General features: G+C 39.7%; 1 protein-coding gene and 1 pseudogene across 1 annotated transcript; both read right to left on the minus strand.

The window, feature by feature from the left end:
- Window positions 1-1,372: 1,372 nt before the first annotated feature.
- LOC120024534 (bactericidal permeability-increasing protein-like) lies at window positions 1,373-7,308 on the minus strand. The gene is made up of 16 exons (XM_038968814.1): window positions 7,191-7,308; window positions 5,591-5,708; window positions 5,342-5,456; window positions 5,034-5,165; window positions 4,732-4,887; window positions 4,509-4,572; window positions 4,359-4,419; window positions 3,271-3,362; window positions 2,909-3,085; window positions 2,750-2,809; window positions 2,368-2,535; window positions 2,206-2,273; window positions 2,082-2,124; window positions 1,929-1,992; window positions 1,767-1,843; window positions 1,373-1,648 (listed from the first exon to the last, which is right to left on the minus strand). Exons 2-16 carry the CDS (start codon window positions 5,691-5,693, stop codon window positions 1,607-1,609), a joined length of 1,422 nt encoding a protein of 473 aa, XP_038824742.1. The 5' UTR covers window positions 5,694-5,708; window positions 7,191-7,308; the 3' UTR covers window positions 1,373-1,606.
- Window positions 7,309-17,171: 9,863 nt separating this feature from the next.
- LOC120024543 lies at window positions 17,172-17,764 on the minus strand (annotated as a pseudogene).
- Window positions 17,765-20,398: the final 2,634 nt, after the last annotated feature.

A 20,398-nucleotide genomic window follows, 5' to 3' on the forward strand; every position in this document is an offset into this window, starting at 1 on the left:
AAAAAATTAAAAGTCCAAATAAAACATAATAAAAAGCACATTTGAAAGACACTAAGTGGCAGTGTTTTTACAACTAATGCCGGTTTGCCTGAGGCTGATGCTGTGCAGGTGTTTGTACACATGCATATACACACACTCTCATTCAAATAAACACATACAAGAACACACACATGTAATAGTGCCAGACATGCACACAAACATATACAGTTGGCATTGCTGTTATGATTTTAGTTGTCCTTGATGTCCTTCGTTTTAAATGTATTGTTTTGCATTGTTTGCTTCTGTCTTTTCCTTTTTTCTCTTTAATTCATTCTCTTGGTTGTTGGTGCGTTGGGGGGGTTCTTGGGGTGGGGAATGGAATTAATTGCATTTTTTATTTATTTTTCTTCCTGGGGGGACTGTGGGAGCGGTCTCGAATGGTTGAGGGACAGCTATTGGGGAACTGTGGGGGGGATCTTGGAGGGTTCTGGTTCACGTTTTTTGGCCTGGTGGTAGATCGGTCAACATGCCCTTGAGCAGGGCATTGACCCTGGATGCTTCTGTGTGTCGCTCTGAATGGGAATCTGTTGGATGACTGGTATGATGTGGTTATTGAGCGGCTTCACTGCAAGTATATTGTATGTTTCGAATATTCAATAAATAATTTTTTTTTTTTTTAACTTCTCACACTCTCTCAATTATACTGTATGAAAGTAACCATATCTACATGTACATACTACCTCAATCAGCCAGACTAACCGGTGTCTGTATGTAGCCTCGCTACTGTTTTTCACTGTTGTTTTTATTTCTTTACTTACCTATTGTTCACCTAATACCTTTTTTGCACTATTGGTTAGAGCCTGTAAGTAAGCATTTCACTGTAAGGTCTACTACACCTGTTGTATTCGGCGCACGTGACAAATAAACTTCGATTTGATTCAAATGTTTCATTTCATGTCCATCCATTGCTTATAATGGCTTATGAGTGCTTTTATAGGGATTATGAGACACTACCGTCACTGGGGCACCATGTTCAAACCTGCCCTGTGACTGACTGGCCTGTCTCAGATAGCAGATAACATCAGCCAACACTGAGAGCCTGAGAGGCCACGCCCTCAGCCACACCTCTCTGCGTGACACAGCTACATATCTGACCACCACCATAACGGACAACTGGCTGTCTGACCCACCAACACAGTGTCTAGTCCTCTGTTCCCTGAAGGTGAGTGTGGAGTGGACATCCTTTGTGGCACCACGGTGCTGAGCAGTGCTTTGCAGGATTTTTGTGGGCATAGCTCATTATAAAGCCAGCAGTTGATGGACAAAGATGTTACCTCAAACCAGAGACAGACTGAAGAAGACTGTTGTCGAATAAAAGAAAGCTTTACTGATATTTGTTTATTTATACAAATGTATTCAATATAAATAACATTGAATAGAAGTGGAATACTGAAAAGATTGGAAGATACAGTATTTCATTTCAGAATGTGGTGCATTGTTTGAGTGTATAAATGTACAGTATAATAGATTTGCAAACATTCATTACATGTCTCATTGGTTTGATTTATGATTTGATGCATGATCAATCATTGATTAATGATGACTTGCACTGGGATTTACATGGCACTTATCCTGTGAACTGAACGTCTGTCCCAATGAGCATGTAGTCCTGGAGACAGAAAAGCAGCAGTAGCTTGTTGTTAGGACACACACTGGCTACAGTATAGGAGATATTGGACGTGAGAAGAGATGTAGGAAGCAATGAGCTCTTAGATATCTGACTGTACCTTCAGGACTTGCAGTTGAGTGTTGATAAGATTCATCTTTCCAATAGCGGGTAGGGGAAAACCCTTCTCTAGGCGAGCTATAAGATACAAACACATGGTTTTCCAGTGGCCAATCAGTGCAGAAACAATGAATATAAATAAACATGGAAATAAAGCACTCACCATTGACCTTAGGTATCACAACCACTTTCAGAACCATCAGGAAGATGTTGTCAAGAGATTGAACCTGTTTGATATAATTTAATTGTTTAGGTTCAGTGGTTCAGTGTTAGCAAGTTATATGCATGTCATAAGCTCTGAAAATATCATTCTTACCTGAAACTGTCCTACGTAACTAGTTCCCAATGTCATCTCAAGTCTGTGAAAAGCAGACAGTATTAATTTACTTTGGTCAGTGTTTGAAGGGCTTTTGTTCCCCTTTTGCACCAATCATACTTACTTGTTCAGAGTGATAGCCCCAGCCAGCTTCACCCCAGTCACGTTCAGTTGAGCGCTGACACTACCCTCCTGCAGAGATAGAGAAAGCTTGTAGAGTTAATTATCACTCTCACAGTCTAAGCTACAGTATTCTACTTCCTGAGTGACTGACAGACTGACTGACCATGTTGAGGACAAAGAGGGGAGAGAGCGTGGTGTTGGGCTGGATGGCGTAGGCCGTCACTGTGCCGCTGGCCTGGACTGTCACGTTGTTGGGCTCAAGCGAGATGGTGGGCTCCTTCACCGTCTTCACCAGCAGTTTCATCATCATTCCAGGGAAACGCTTCGCTATCTGAAACATACATAATCTTTCTTTAATCCTGAGAAGAATGTTAACTTTATCCTCTCTTAGATACAAACACAGAGTAAATGTATTTGAACAAAAGGCTAATTTCCATCTCTGGATGGACACTAAAGCCAAACTAATTTCATAGATTTTTTACTCTAAACAAGTGAAGTGATATGATATGGAGGTAGAATGGTGAAAGTGGGGTCTGGTGTATCACCTCTGGAATGAAGACTCCAAACGTTCCAGTGTTCAGACGGATGGGAGAGCTAGGAGGGATCTGTCAGGGGAAGAAACATTATGTTTAACCTCACCCCTGAGGCAGATGGGACTATGTTAAACCTCACTCCCTGTAGATGGGAATCAGATTTAGACTCACCATATCATCTGTGACATATAGGCTGAGCGCTCCAGCATTGTTGTACACAAAGCCTGCAGAGTTGGGGGTGAAGGAAGAGACCCCGATGTAGAGCATGTTGTTGTCCTGAGGAGGCAGGGAGAAGGGCGTGGGAGAGAACGGAGGCTCCTGGTGCTTAACAATGTTGTAGAACTCACCCTGCAGAGAGAGAAAGAAAGAGAGAGAGCAAGATACATAGACAGCGTGAGTTAGAGGGTGAGTCAGAGAGAGAAAGGGATACAGAGAGAGAGGAAGACAGAGAGAGAGGGAGAATTGACATCTTGCCTTACTGAGCCCATATGTTTGTAGCGTTGAAAGGTAGATTGGGAGTCTGAAGTTTTTACCTTCAAGCTGAATTCAATGGAGGACTTTGAAATGGTGGGTGATGTCATCATGGAATATTCAATTTCAGCATACTGGTCCACTTTGGCTAGAACTTCAAGATGGCAGAAAATAAATATTTATGATCCATTTAGTAGCCTATGAATAACACCGTAATTTGTCAATTTAATAACATAAAAAATATATATATATTTATTTTACCAGGCAAGTCAGTTAAGAACAAATTCTTATTTTCAATGACAGCCTAGGAACAGTGGGTTAACTGCCTTGTTCAGGGGCAGAACGACAGTTTTTTTAACCTTGGGGATTTAACCTTGCAACCCTTCGGTTACTAGTCCAACGCTCTAACCACTAGGCTACCTGCCGCTCCGAAATAACTCTACCTCAACATTGACTCTGTACAGGTACTCTCCTGTATATAGTCTCGCTATTGTTATTTTACTGCTGCTCTTTAATTACTTGTTACTTTTACTTTTATTTCTTATTATTTTTTAAAACTGCATTGTTGGTTAGGGGCACATAAGTAAGCATTTCACTGTAAGGTCTACACCTGTTGTAGTCGGTGCATGTGACTAATACAATTTGATTTGATTTATACAAATATGTTCATGAGGATAAGTGTTTAAAGGCCCAGTGCAGTCAAAATGATGTTTTTTCTGTGTTTTGTATCATATTGTACAACAGTTGATGAAATAACACTGTAAAAGTATAAAAAAATGTATCAGTGTTATTTCTTGATAGTTTCTGGTTAAAAATACAATCCACACAGGACCTTCTAATCATCAGGTTTGCATGGGCGGGAGTTTCGGCTTTCCATTGTGACATCGCCATGCTGTAAATTGGTTAATAGACCAATAACAAAGAGAGTTCCAAACCTCTCTGCCAATAACAGCTTGTTTTCAGTTTTCCCCTCCTACCTCAGAGCACTCCCAGACAGTCCAAACAAAAATCTTGCTTGAGAAATAATTGTTTTGCTAAAAAGCTATTTTTGCTCATTTTAATATAAATATATTACAATGTACTTAATTGTTACCCAGAAATTATTTGATATAAAAAAACTGGCTGCATTTGGCCTTAAATATTGTTTTACCATTGAAAGTTTTGAGGTGTGGGTTCATGTCAGTAATAGCATCAGCCACTAGGGGGCAGATCTGTAACATTGAACAGAGGGATTGTTATTGTCAAGAGAACCAAACAAGATTAATTTGAGTTTGTAGTCTGGCATGACACTGTCCCTCACCTGTTTCTGCAGAGCACTGCGCAGGGCCTTGTCAATGTAGGACTTGAAAAGATTGTAAAGCCAGCTGGAAAACAGCAACCAAAGCATTTGAGGAAACAAGTAAATCCACATTGCAATCATTTTTTAACATTGTGGTTTGATGATTCCTAAATCGATAACATGTGTTCTCACAACGTTTTGTGAGAACAGCATAGTGTTAAGTGCCTCTATATACTCCATTTACCTGGCCCCACCATGGAACTTGATGCTGGCGCTGCCCACGTTGGCCACACAGTTGACAGTGCTGACCGTTGGCCTGCCAGTCTCATCACTCTTGATTGCAATATTGGCAGTGATGGTGAGTCCATTTACTGCCAGGTCGAAGGAGCCACGGTCTTGTCTAGATTGTTAACGAGAAAATAATATTGTTTGAGTCCTTTGGGTATGGATAGGCAGACCCAAGAGAAACTTGTGCAGTGTTTTAGTCTTGTTCAATCCTGGTCCTGGGGATGCACTGGGTGTTCAGACCCTCCCTCATGAACTCACATGAACCTGAAGTATCGGACCCTCCAGTTCCCGTGCAGGTTGATGAAGGCATTAGTAATCGCCAGGCTGACTCCAGTACCTGGCACCAGTACCAAAGCAGACTTGGGAAGTCCCAGATTCACTATAGTCATTCTGGAGGATAGAACACAGTACATAGTTGGTAGGATAGGGGCGTGTTGTGAACACTATAGCATTTGTAAACACAGTTGATTATCAACCAAGGCATAAATGAGATAAGCAGACAATTAACAATGTGTTTGACTGCAACGTATTTTGTTTGGGAAAAGACATAGGATTTTCTCCCTTACCCTGTCAAACTGTACTTGACCTTCCCAATGGGAGGCACTTTCTCTGTTCCAGAGAGATCTGGGACCTTAATGGTCTTAAGTTTCTGTTGCAGAGATGCCATCCCAATCTGTTTACCTGTGGACAGCACAGAGCAAGGCATTGAGGCAGAATGGGCTGTGAGGAGTATATTTATTTGCCACATGATCATAATACACAGCCTCATCTTGATCTAAAATCATGCAATGTTATTGCACCTGCCTCAAACATACCATATTCAATGCCCTTGTCTGTGAGTTTGACCTTGACTCCAGGGTTGGCAGCCAGAGTTAAGGGGATTAGAGCCAACAGAGCCAACAAACAGAATGGAGACATCTTGACTGCAGTCACCTGTAGGGAAGATGAACAAACAATAATATATCTACATTACAATACAGGTGTATTGTGTATTGTCTAATGAATAGAATTGGGTAGGTATGAAATCGTATGACTTTTAGGCTTCCGTTTTTATGGGAAGAACATTAAGTTTGGACAGTTTCTTGTGTAAAGCCTTATTTTCCACTGTACTGATTTTCTAGACACGTGCACTGTAGTCTCAACACTAATATTGACCTACGTCTGACGTGGTTTCTTTTGACCAATAATGAAACCATATTTTGCCACAATCTTATAACTGAGCAGGGGAATTTCTACAATGGACAAATACTTCCTGTTTTGTTGCATGCAGCTTCCCTTATACCATCAACACTTTGTGACACAAAGTCCCATATTTTCAATTCTTTTACGGAGCAGTGGCACCTTCTTTGGTTCACAGACATGTGACTGGTGTGTTTCTCAAGGAACTCTGTATCCAGTGATAGAAAAAGTACCCCATTGTTATACTTGAGTAAAGTAGAGATACCTTAATAGAAAATGACTCAAGTAAAAGTGAAAGTCACCCAGTAAAATACTACTTGAGTAAAAGTCTAAAAGTATTTGGTTTTAAATATACTTAAGTGTCAAAAGTAAATACTTTCCAATTCCTTATATTAAGCAAAGCAGACGATGTCATTTTCTTGTTTTAAAATGTAGATAGACATCATTTACAAACAAAGCATGTGTTTAGTGAGTCCGCCAGATCAGAGGCAGTAGAGATGACCAGGGATGTTCTCTTGATAAGTGTATGAATTGGACCCTTTTCCTGTCCTGCTAAGCATTGAACATGTAAAGAGTACTTTTGGGTGTCAGGGAAAATGTATGAAGTACATTATTTCTTTTAGGAATGTAGTGAAGTAAAATGAAAAGTAGTCAAATAGAAATAGTAAAGTACAGATACCCCAAAAAACTATTTAAGTAGTACTTTAAAGTATTTTTATTTAAGTACTTTACACCACTGTCTGTATCTATAGAAAGTTAGCTGTTTCTTGATTGCTTCCCCACTTCCCCATTGGAATCAGTTTTCTGTGTTTTTTTTTTACCTCGCTTGAGCAAATGGAGAATGTTTAAAACCGCAAATGGAGAATGTTTAAAACCGCTAATGGAGAATGTTTAAAACCGCTAATCGTATAGACAGTTTCTCAACTACCCAGGGACAAAGATATCACTTTTGACATACTGTATAATTTCCACACTGTATGTCCATGTCAACCCATCATCTAGCCTGCTTACTTAGTGGAGATTGAGGAGTGACAGCTTTCATAAAATTACCCTACAATACATTTTCCCTGAATACCTGCAAAACACTCCCACATACAGTATGTACACATTAGCACAAATGATAAAATTGGGTGCTCACCTAAACCTGACACACTTCTGTAAAAGAGAGATAACTTTTAAATTGACAGAGAGAAACAGGCCAGTCTATTTTGTATGCACGACTCTGTTGTTACCTACCTCATGCACTGGTAAGAAAGTGGATTTTTTCTGTTGTTGTCGCTCCCTGGCTGGCGGCAGGGCAGAGTGAAAGGAGAAGAGATTCACATGGCCTTTGATTCACTTCTCTGAACCAGGAAGAGCTGCTTGAGAAATGGGCTGGCTGATACTTGGCTACCCATTCTGTAAATAACACAGAGAGCATGGAGCAAACATGGTGCAAAGAAGAACAATCTAAGCTATTCCCTTAGTTATGTCTGCAAATCTAATAGATTCATATTTTCAGACTTCCATTCATACCATTCAGAGAAGGATTTGTTCAGGACATACAGTAAAGAGAAAGTAAACAATGGCATGTTTATGGGTGCCATTGAGAACTAGGTCACAAGGTTTGATACAAATCCAACCAATAATTGCGGTAATAAAGTAATGTCTTGTAGAGTATCATTCGGTCATAGGCTCTTATCAAGAACATAAGAATTACTGTGGTCTGGCTTCTTGAAGCCGAACTTGTCCTGAGGAGGCAGGAAGAAGGGCGTGGGAGAGAACGGAGGCTCCTGGTGCTTAACAATGTTGTAGAACTCACCCTGCAGAGAGAGAGAGACAAAGACAGACAGACAGACAGACAGACAGACAGACAGACAGACAGACAGACAGACAGACAGACAGACAGACAGACAGACAGACAGACAGACAGACAGTGATACAGACAGTGATACAAACAGAGAGAGATACAAACAGAGAGAGATACAAACAGAGAGAGATACAAACAGAGAGAGATACAAACAGAGAGAGATACAAAGATACAGACAGAGAGAGATACAGACAGAGATACAAACCGAGATACAAACAGACAGACACAGACAGAGAGAGAGAGAGAGAGACGGAAGGAGGGAGAAAAAGATGGAAGGAGGGAGAAAAAAGATGGAAGGAGGGAGCGAGGGAGAGAGGTGGAACGAGAAAGGGAGAGAGAGCGAGAGAGATTTTACCTTTAGCCTCTTGCCTTAGTGACTCCAACTATGAAATGAGGAAAGATTAGGAGTCACAAATCTGGAGTTCTCACCTTCAGACTGAAGTCAATGGATGATTTCAAAATGTAATATTCAATTTCAGCATCCTTGTCCTCTTGGCTAGATCGTCAAGATGGCAGAAAATATGAAATACTTAGGATCCATTTAGTAGCCTATGAATAACACAATAATAATCACATATGTTCATTAAGCTAAATTCTGTAAATCTTGTTTTGAGAGTTGAGGTGTGGGTTCATGTCAGTAATAGGATCAGCCACTAGGAGGCAAATCTGTAAAAATGAACAGAGGGATTATTATTGTCACGAGAACAGAACGAGATTAACCTGCTGAGTTTGTAGTCTGGCATTACACTGTCCGTATCTCTCTCCCTCACCTGTTTCTGCAGAGCACTGTGCAGGGCCTTGTCAGTGTAGGACGTGAAAAGATTGTCCAGCCTGCTGGAAAACAGAAACCAAGCATTTGAGGAAACAAGTAACACAATAAATCCACATTGCAATAATTTGATGACATTGTGGATTGATTAAGTCGGTAACGTGTGTTCTAAAAGTTAAGTGCACCATAGTGTTTAGTTCAGATACATGTATATGCTCCAGTTACCTGGCCCCACCATGGACCTTGATGCTGGCGCTGCCCACGTTGGCCACACAGTTGACAGTGCTGACCGTTGGCCTACCAGTCTTATCCCTCTTGAGTGCAATACTGGCAGTGATGGTGAGTCCATTTACCGTCAGTCTTTTCTGTAATGTCACACAGAAAGTAAGAGCTGTTGATTGAGCCCCTTGGAGTGTGGATAGACCCAAGAGGAAATTGTACAGTGTTTTAAATGGCTAGTGTGCTACTCTTGTGCTGGAACAAAAGCCTGCACAACCCAGAGGTTCCCTAGAACCAGGGCAGAAGAACACTCATGAACTCACATGAACCTGAAGTATCGGACCCTCCAGTTCCCGTGCAGGTTGATGAAGGCATTAGTAATCGCAAGGCTGACTCCAGTACCTGGCACCAGTACCAAAGCAGACTTGGGAAGTCCCAGATTCACTATAGTCATTCTGGAGGATAGAACACAGTACATAGTTGGTAGGATAGGGGCGTGTTGTGAACACTATAGCATTTGAAACACAGTTGATTATCAACCAAGGCATAAATGAGATATGCAGACAATGTATTTGACCGCAATATATTTGAAAAGGATACTTTCAATTTGTTCCCTTACCCTGTCATGCTGTACTTGACCTTGCCAATGGTCGCATTCTATTATCTCCAGAGAGATCTGGGACCTTAATGGTCTTTCTGCTGCAGAGATGCCATCCCAATCTGTTTCCCTGTGAATGGGACAGAGCAAAGCATTGAGGCAGTATGGGCTGCGAGGAGTATAGTGTACAGTGCCTAGTCTTCACATTGTGCTGCCTTAAAGAAGGCAAAGTGAAAAAAAAGCTATACTTAAACATGTTTTTTTAAAGCAGATTTTAAGTCAGGACTGAGACTGGACCACTCAGGAACACTTAGTATCTCTTGGAAAGCCATTCTTGTGTGTCTGGCATTAAAATGTGTGCTTGTAACTTACCAGGGCCTTGCTCCTTTCATATTTATTTTGATGGTAACAAACTCCCCAGTCCCTGCTGGTGACAAGCATACCCGTAACATGATGCTGCCATCACAATACTTGAAAATACAGAGTATCAACAACAACATTCTCTCCACATCACTGGCCACCAACCCTGGAGTCAAGGTCAAACTCATGGACATATGGTACATGTATTAGAAAAAATCTACAAGTCTGTAGTTACCTATGAACTGGTAAGAAAGTGGCAAAGAGATGCACATGGCCTTTTATTCACTTCTTTAAACCAGGAAGAGCTGCTTGAGAAATGGACTCACTGAGACTACCCATTCTGTAGGTAACAGAGAGAGCATGGAGCAAACATTGTGCAAAGGGTAATCTAGTCAATGTTTCCATAGTGGGGCAATTCCATGAAAGGATGGATGGCCTAAAGATATTTATCATGTTTTTGATCTTCCTGAAATGAAATCCCTAAAAAGGTCCTTTGGGGGAAGGATGTTCGGCATACCTTTGAAATCTGTATCCAATTCTTTATATTTTTATAAAAAGTTGTGAAATGTGACATTTTTCCTTCTTTTAGACACTGCAACGATGATTCTGTAGATGCTAAAAACAGTGTTGTGTCATCTGAACCCTTACAGTGTATTCTGAAACACGAGTAGTGTTTAGATTAAGAATGCATTTTATTTACATTAATTTATATATTCTTGATTAAATATAATCTTTAATAGTGGCGAGGATCAGAGAATAAAATGTTATGAAGACTAGATGGTTACGTTCATCCACAGTCTGGCCCAAGGATGTGTATATACCCTAAATTACTGACAGGAGTTTAAGCCACTGCACAGCCATTTTTGTACTTCTCCACTCTTGTAAAAAATATTTTGGAATGTCTACATTCATTTTTGCCAAGTATATTTTATTACAGACACCTTAATGCAAACTTTGAAATGATACTATGCGAACTGAACATAGAAATATAAAGTTTAATAAAATATATTTGTTATTAAAGATTGTTTGGGGAGAGTACTAATGTTAATGTCACCACTACAAGAAAGAAATACTTAAATACATGTAATTTTGTCCTTGAAAGCATTGATTGAAATACTGTAGAATTCAATTCATTTCAATGGATGACAGCTCCTCCTGAGGAGTACCAATATGGTGGCCGATGGCTTCAAAGCCTCTCATTGGCCAATACATAGCGTCAGCAGATAAAAAGTATTTACCTGGGGCAAAACCACGCTTATAAGTAGCCTAGCAACATTCAAAACCACACTGATTGGTCAGTGAGTTTCTTCCAAGCGATTCCAAGTCGAAACCACGCCCCAAAGCGTTTTGACAGCATATTATTAAGCTTACTAGCTAACTATTATAGCTAGCTAAGAGATTTGGAAACGTTGTCTTACCTCACGGTACCGGGTTTGAAGCATGTGTCGTTTGCAGCATCCATGCTTGCTAAAATCAAGTTTTTCAAGCAAGCTTTGCAAGCCAGTATTTCTAAAATCAAGTTATGTAAACCAGTAATCAACAGTTACCACTCGTGAATTATGCTTGTACTTAATCCAGTAATAATGGGCCAAATTGAAAGCTAAAACATATTTTAAACAAGGTCAATAACTTCAGACTTTTAGCCTGTCTTTGCGCCTGGATGAGGCTCTTCGACTATCCAATCAACGCGTTCACGCTGCTTTGGGGCATGGTTTTGACTTGGAAGCGTTTGGAAGAAATGCGGACCAATCAGTGCAGCTTTGAATGTTGCTAGGTTAGTCGTGGGCGGGGTTTTGAATCAAGTTTGGCGTGTATAGGTAGGATGCATCCAGGGTTGAAATACATCATTGGTCTGGCCTTTGTGGCCACAGCTGAAATTCCCATTGGCCGTGTACGATTTCGCAGGAAATTTGGCCTGTGCGCTCTTAGAGGGATACATACAGAGGCATGGCCACTTGCCATTCGTGAGGACCCAGTCACCTCACATCAAACATGGAGGACATTACGGAGTGAACACAAAAAGTTAAACCTAGGACTATACCTTATCACAGCGTGATGTTTCACTGCTGTCACGTTTGTCGTACCGGGGTACGGATGTACAAATCCCTCAGTCTACCGTTGGCGCCCATTCAAATTATCCCCAAGGTTGCCATGTTAATTCACATTAATTCTCTTAAACTAAATACCATGACTGTTTTGTAATTTGCTGGGAATTTGGTTAATATCGTAATCAGCATACTGCATACCCCTTAAAAATAGATATTTTAGTTTACAGGTGCTACTAGCATGCAAACACCCATTAAGACAGACTGGTAGCATAGTTAGCAATCGCTAGCATTCACTGGTTTAAGTATTTTTTGGACTTGAGTGTAATGGAGTTGACTGGTGACTATGACATGAATACATATTAATTCACAACATTTGGATGGGAGATATAATCCGGTTAACACTATGTGTGTTGTTATTGCTTGAAATTAGGCCAAGTTGAACTGCTTTGAATGTCATATCTTTAGATAAAAAGTAAAAAAGGCTACTTAAGATATTTACATTTATATTTTTTTTAATGTATATCAATATTATTCTTAATCTAAATAGTAAAATACTATACAAATTCTTCAGAACACACTGCAAGGTTTTAGATGACACCAAAATGTGCAGCTTCTACAGACACATCGTTGTAGTGTATTAAAGGGGCAATCAGCAGTTGAAGCAATAACAAAGTGAGTCCCTGCCCCTGTTTAGGTAAAAAGCTGAGGCACAGGGCTGGAGAAATGCAACCTCTCAAATTCATAGACAAAGCTATCAAAATGATAGTTTAAACCATGTTTTGAGCCTATATAGTGTATACATTGACTGTTTACAATCATTGGAGTGAACCAATCTTATATTTTGGGTTCTGGTGGGGTCTGACAGTTGAACTAAGTTCATGAGGCATTTATAAGTTATATTCTGCAAGAATCAATGGGTACATATCACAAGTCTAAAATGGATATAGTAAATGCAGATTGTCCCTTTAAAGAAGACCTGGGTAAGTCCAAAATTTCACAAATGTAACAACTTTAATCAGTTATTTCTTAATAATTATTTTGGATACTTGGGAAACAATATAACTATTAGGTGTATGTGCTATGCTTTAGCCTAATAGAAAGAGTGATTTGTGAAATTGATCCTGACTTTCTTGGTAATTCATTGATGTGTCCACCAGGTACATCAGCACATTAAATGGGGTTCTTGATGACAATGGTAACAATACGTACTGTAAGATATTATTTCAGATTAACAAGCTTTATTTAGATGTAAATATCATACTAAACAAAAATCATGACTTTTTACTCATCTAATGTCCGCATAACTTTCATTGTAGTGCCTCATGACTCTGATGAATATCTAAGTAAATAATTTCAAAGTCAAATTGAGTCAGGGGAAACCAAGGGCATTGCACTCATAAGAAACATGATGCTTCAAACGGCTTGGCAGGCCTGTAATGTGATGGCGCAACTACCTGTGGTCAGACTAGGGTGGAATTCATTCATCTCTACAGAGTAGCCTCAAGGATGTCCCTCTATAGCTAACATGTTAAGCGTTTTAGTCAAAACTAATGGGTAAGTTAGTCCTCTGCAGCAGTACTTCCCAACCCTCGGTCCCTGAGGAAAATGTTGGGAAACTCTGCTTTGTAGCTCAGTTGGTAGAGCAGGGGTGTCAAACTCATTCCATGGAGGGCCTAGTGTCTGCAGGTGTTGTTTTTTCCTTTCAATTAAGCCCTAGACAACCAGGTGAGGGGAGTTCATTAGTGACCTTAATTCATCAATCAAGGCCAAGGGAGGAGCAAAAACCTGCAGACACTCTACCCTCCGTGGAATGAGTTTGATACGTGTGGTAGAGCACGCCAGGATAGTGGGCATGACTGTAGGTTGCTTTGAATTAAAACATCTCCTAAATGACATATACATGTACAGTATATACAGGTTACTGCCAAAATAGAAAACACCAACAAAGTGTCTTAAGTGGTTTGGGCCACCATGAGCCACCAGAACAGCTTCAAAGCACCTTGGCGTCAATTCTACAAGTGTCTGGAATTCTATTGGAGGGATGTGACACCATTCTTCCATGATGGTGGAAAACGCTGTCTGAGGTGCCGCTCCAGAATCTTTCAAGAGTTCAATTGGGATGAGATCTGGTGACTGAGACACCCATGGCATATCGTGAAACATATCGGGCAACACCCATGGCATATAGTTAAGCATCAGCAAGTTGAGCAGTCTTCGTCACTGAAGCATGATGGGATGTTAATTCCAAACCTGTGTGGAAGCACCTGCTTTCAATACACTTTTTATCCCTCATTTACTCGTGTTTCCTTTAATTTTGCCAGTTACCTGTTTATTGTATAGGTAAGTGGACATCCTGAGAATTAGAACTTGTTCTAAAGTTCATTTAGTGTTTAAGTTTTAGCTTCAATATTATATCAATCTAAACTTAGAAATAGTAGTTATTTGGGCAAGCACACTATTCCGGAGGTAGCAAATGTGTCCTCTGTCTTAGGGCTACTGGTCCGAGTAGAGCTGATCTGAGTTACCCACACTGAGTCATGTGTGCTGTGATCAATGCACTACAAAAACTGCTCAGTGGACCCTCAGTGACAGCTATTGGTTCTGTGTTGTTACGAATCCCTTTGGCCCGACAATCTAGGGGGGGGATGGTAATGGGACCCATAACACAACTCACGCAAATTATAAACAGTGACAAAGTAACGGTGAGAACAAAATAACACAGACAACTTAATTACCGTCAAACACTCAGGGTTTATTTCTAAACACACAGTAAAGGGGGGCAGGAAAAAGGGGCTGAGCTGGACCCAAGGAAAGAAATAATAAGTATTCAAAAATACCCCTAAATTAGACTAGCGTACTTCACCAACAGCTAACTAACCAAAAATACAGTGGGTGGTCCACCCAGTTCTAACTAGTGTTTTTAACAAAGTTTACCTACGGGTAGTGTATGCCCATGGGCAAACTGTCTGGTTACCCCCTTTTTCCCACCATCAAACAAACACTCAAACACCATAACCAAAAACAATACTCACAGGTGGGGACAAAGTGACATGTAGATGCAAAACCACACAATGGATCTACAGACATATGGCATTTACAGAGAGATTGAGCTCTAGAGAACACAACTGACAGGGTTTTTAAACCAAGGGAAAGGGACTGTGATTGGGTAAGGGAAAAGGAGCACGTGTCTTCCCGATTAGCGACTGATTGATGACTGATTGGGGAATGATGATTGTCACCTGTGAGTAGGGGAGAAGGAGAGAACAGAAATACACACAGGATACACACAGAATACTTGTATCAGTTGTATTATAGACAGAGTACGACATCACAGACCATCTGGATTCTGGAGGGAAACACCACCACTGGCTGATTCTGCATGTTCATACTCACAATACACACTTTTAGAAATATATTTGCAAATCAAAAGAGGCGTAGAAACTGATAGTGACTCGATGTAGATGGTGTTACACTACTCTGACAATCGTATATGTGGACAGAGTTGAACTTAGCTACTGTGTTTGCTTGGTTGTAGTGAATTTTCACCAAATATGTAGAAGTATGGCATAAACGTTGTATAAAAAAATTATCAAAACTAAATTAGTCATGAACATTTAGCTAACTCTCCCAACTTCACACACACGCACACGCACACGCACACACGCACACACAGGAGGGGGAAGTGGCTGCGGAGGGAGCAAAACATTGTAGAGCAGAGAATCCTTCACATGCGCAGATGGTTCGTTTTTTGCTATCGGGAAGAGGCCTCAGATGTTTTTGGCAATGCAGCCACTCCATATATAAAAAAATAGATCCATCGATTGCAGCATAGAGTGACACATCACGTAAGCTATTGAGTTTGGGGAGCACATCTGCTCTAAACTTTTAGAGAACTTAGATGACAGTACCAAGTTTTGGCCCAACACCTGGAATCACTGATATCAGGACCAGACTAAAAATCATGAAAATGTAATTGAACATACATGTAAAACAGGGACATCAGCAACAACTAAAAACAGTCATGCCTCCTGGGAAACTCATAATTAGGAAGAATTATCTCTCTATATTTAATTTCACATGTCAAATAAAACAATGAATGTAAAGTAGTTATGTATGGATATAAATATCTCTTGACTTTTACCTTACTTGGTAGATTTTGACTGCACCCAGAGGTAGAAAGGAATATGTAGATTCAGTGTTGTATTCTAATGCATTCAAGATCATTGTGTACAGTCTTGGGTCAAAGTAGGCTTTTTTGCTTCTACATATGGAATTTAATAAATCAGTAATGTAACCGTATTGGAAGCTCGTCTCAGTGAAGAAAATAATAAAGAAACAGAGAAGAAGATTTAATTTTATGATTTGTATATTTATTCAGACTGACTAGAATACCCACATTTAGGGTAAATATTTCAACAGAAAGAAAGTGATCAAAAATCACCTTAAAAACATGGATAAATGTTCAAGACATGATACTCTAACAGACTATAGGATACACAATAACTGTCTTTATAAAAAACAACATTGTTTAAACTAGACAAGGGTTTCACATTAAAGGAAAACATTTTCTCACCTTTACAATGTACACATTATTCAAACAGCGTGAGCAACATTTTCACACATGAAGTCTGATCTTTAAACAGATCAATTATTTCTAATCACAGAGTGATGATAACAGGTATAATTCCCAGTTTGGGTAAATAATCATCATGGAGGATCTGTGATTCTGTAGCTCAAGTTGATCAATAACAAATGTTTAACTAATACTGACACATACTTCACAGAAGATGCTCAATATAATGTTAATATGACCATATCACTACAAAAATGTAGTTGTAACAACATTTTGGGTTAAAAGTCCTCATGGAGGACCCTTGATGTTGTAGCTCAGGTTGAACATAATTACATATATAACAGATAGATGCGACACAGAACATGCTCAATACAATGTCAATAATGCTATATCACTGTTGTAAAACATTGTTGTCTTATACCTTTTCACCTTAAAACAGATCAATCATAGAAAATCACGAACAGATTGATGATATAACACCTATTTTGCGGTAAAAGTCCTCATGGAGGACCATAGAAGTTGATGCTGATCATGTTGATCATGAATGAACATATGATCAATATCAACACGTTTTGCAAAACATAAATGTTATTATTCAATGATCAATTTGATCATTTTCTTAAAAAAACATTACAACTTGTTCAGTACAACAAAAAATGAGTCTTAATAACAGCAAGACTTTTAAAACATCCTGCTCAAGCAGAATATGAAGAAGATCTCTGATCACTGTCCATCAGATTAATATTAGACCAACATGGTCCATTGAGTTTGTTTGAGAGTGGAGTTCCAGTCTGTAGGACTCTACCAGAGACTCCAGAGAGTGATGTTGACTGGACTCTTCTCTTTGCTGATGCTGTGCTGGGCTGTGGAGCTCAACTGAGGCAGGTCACTCTCCCTTCTGTTCTTATCAGAGGATGGCTGCAGGCTCTGGAAGTGGCTTAGCAGTCTTCTCTGGGACTGTGTCTTCACATAATTCTTGGACAGGAAGTGCACAATTTCTTGGACACACCTGGAGTAACCCTGATTGACTGCTGCTGAGTTGGAGGAGGAGCTAACTGGCTGCTACTGTAGCTGTTGTCTCAGCAAGTAAACTGGCAAATCCTGGATGTTGGCTATCTCCAGCTTGGAGTCCGACTGCTGGTTGAGGATCTCTGGACCCAGGAGAGACTTGAGCTGCTCAATGCTGTTGTTGATACAATCTCTGTGTAACTTCTCCATCAATGGCTTTGTTAACTACAAGAAGAGCTGATCTTATTCTGAAATAGGGCATTATTGAAACTAATAAATAATCAATCAAATTGGATGAATTTCCTTAAATTCGATTATTCAATTTACCTTGTCAGAGTCAGGTGCTCATTAGAGTAGATCATAGCTGAAGTGATTGTAGGTGCCATGGCTGGATCTCTGTGCTGTAGAGGACTCTGTGTTGAGAGAATCTGAGTTCTACTGAGTTCATATCTCCTATATATAGTCCATAATCTGCATATGAATGTGTGGGTCTTGGGCTTGTTGGAATTTCTCACAGTCTGTAGCCAATGGGTGAGCTTGGAAGGACAATGAGGAATGTGGAGCTGCCACATGCTCAGTGTTCTTATTGCTGGGGGACAATGGTCACATCTCATGGAACAGGTGGAGAGGTGGGGGGTGATAGAGAGGGTTGTGTGAATCTGGGAAACTAGTGACCCCCAGATCTGCTGCCTGATGTTGGGATCAATGATGCTGAGAGAGCACACACTCATCATCACAACTTACACATGAAATTTACAATGTAACTTAGTCCCCACCTATGAAAACATTGTTGAATGTATAGTGTTTAAACGCTTTATTACTGATTCAGTCACATTTTATTATCTCACAATGAATGTGAGATAATGACAAAACTTATGATATAGTATAGTGTTTTACATTTTGTCACAATTGAAAAGTTAAACATATTTATAATTTTCTGTGCTGCTGAATTTCATTTTTGTCAAAATAAATTAATATTGAGTCAAATATGAAGTCTTTTGAAAATATAAAGTATGTTAATTTGCAGAGAAATATAGCTTATGGTTAAGTTCACAGGTTCGATATTGTATTAATAGCATGAGGTCTCAAAAGTCAGTAGTAGTAATTATACTGTCAAGCACTCTGGAGTCCAGAGGTAGCAGATGTTTCCTCTGTCTTGAGGCTACTGGTCAGTGTGAGTAGAGAACTGATCTGAGTTTCCCACACTGAGTCATGTGTGCTGTGATCAATGCACTACAAAAGCTGCTCAGTGAACCCTCACTGACGGCTATTGGCTCTGTGTTGTATTATAGACAGAGTATGACATCACAGACCATCTGGATTTTGGAGGGAAACACTAGAACACTTGATTTTATCCTAAAAGTGTGCTGCAAGACATATACTGTACTTTATCAGTGTTCATTTCTACATGATTTAATTTTAACCACAATGATTTTGTATTTTATTTGTACATTTATGTTCAAATTGCTTTATATGTTTACATTCAGATTTACATCTTGCAGAATCTTAATATTCAAATTAACATTTCTAAATCATTCATGCACAGTTGCACACACATTTGGTTTTAGATCTAATATCATGTGTCTTGATCCAGCTTCCACCCCAAAGGAAGACAGAAGAGAAGGAGAAAGAAAGAGTTAAACCCTGGAGAAACTGATGTATTCAGCTATTGTTTAATTCCCTTCTATAAGTGTTGCTATTCCCCAGCGACTCTGGGTGTTCCCCAGACAGTCAGGTGCTGATGGGACTGATGATGATGATGACACTAGACTGAGACTCTGCTCTCCAGAGCTTTCCCACACTCTGCCCATTGACAGAGCTTCCACCTAACAACAGAAGTGTGCCTTGTTAAATGCTAATTCATCTCTACACAAGCAGTTCCCATTAAGCACCTGGGGGAGAAAAAATTAATACATCTGACATGCATATATTAAGAAGGTAGTAAATACAAATATTTTGACTATTGGATGGTATAGACTTGTACAGCATATGGCCATTCAGAGATGGTCAAGATTGGACTGAATACTGAAGATAGTTCAAGCGTATACGTTTTAGATATAAGATTTATAATCTTCGATACAACATTCACATTTTAGCAGATGCTCTTATCCAGTGTGACTTACAGTAGCAAGTGCATACTTTTTTTGTACTGATCACCTGTAGGTCTTGAACCCACAACCCTGGCATTACAAGCGCATTGCTCTACCTACTGAGTTACACAGGACTACTACAATGTAATCATGTTTGTATAAAGTGTAATATACTGTATTTCCTGATCTGTTACCTAATTCCTCTTACACCCTGTCATAATAAAAAAACACTTGTGCAGTCCTTATAATTCATTATATCTGTGATTTAATTCATTTCTAGAATTCAATGATGAAACCTTACAAGTGAAATTCCTTCTCACCCCTCATCATACAGGGTACAGAAGTCTATTGTCCCAAAGCGGGTCTGTGAGTGAGTTTTCCTTGGTTTCCCACACTCTCTCCATTCACTGCTCTCAATGGAGGAACAATAGAAGTGTGCCTTATTATAATGCATCATAGTAGGGATTCAGTTCAGTCCGGTTTCTAGGCAACCATTAAATATGCTTCAATTATAAAAATAGCATCTGGTACTAGAGAAGGTTCCCTGAAAAACTTGGATTGGAGGAAATTATTTAGTTAAAGAACAGTCAGCACTATAGAGTAGCACTTGTCTTGGTTCTGACCTAAATTGAATCAATGAGAGACAAGTGACATGTTGATTTTAGCCATCACCTTAACCCTTACCTTAATCCTAACCCTAGTTTTACTATATGTCCACACCCCTTCTGAACCCTAACACTAAACACAACCCTAACTCCAGCTTCATGTCCACACCCCGTTTCAACCCTAACCATAACCCTAACTCTAGCTTCATGTCCACACCCCGTTTCAACCCTAATCATAACCCTAACTCTAGCTTCATGTCCACACCCCGTTTCAACCCTAATCATAACCCTAACTCCAGCTTCATGTCCACACCCCGTTTCAACC

Source organism: Salvelinus namaycush, chromosome 2, assembly GCF_016432855.1.
Source record: "Salvelinus namaycush isolate Seneca chromosome 2, SaNama_1.0, whole genome shotgun sequence".
Lineage (NCBI taxonomy): Eukaryota > Metazoa > Chordata > Actinopteri > Salmoniformes > Salmonidae > Salvelinus > Salvelinus namaycush.

Bases quoted from the DNA above. Each gene is read 5' to 3' on its own strand.
- LOC120024534 (XM_038968814.1), bottom strand. From the start codon at position 5,693: ATGTCTCCATTCTGTTTGTTGGCTCTGTTGGCTCTAATCCCCTTAACT. The intron at 5,457-5,590 runs GTATGTTTGAGG...TGCTGTCCACAG, and splicing joins AGACAAGGGCATTGAATATG to GTAAACAGATTGGGATGGCA. The intron at 1,649-1,766 runs GTACAGTCAGAT...TTCTGTCTCCAG, and splicing joins CTCAACTGCAAGTCCTGAAG to GACTACATGCTCATTGGGAC.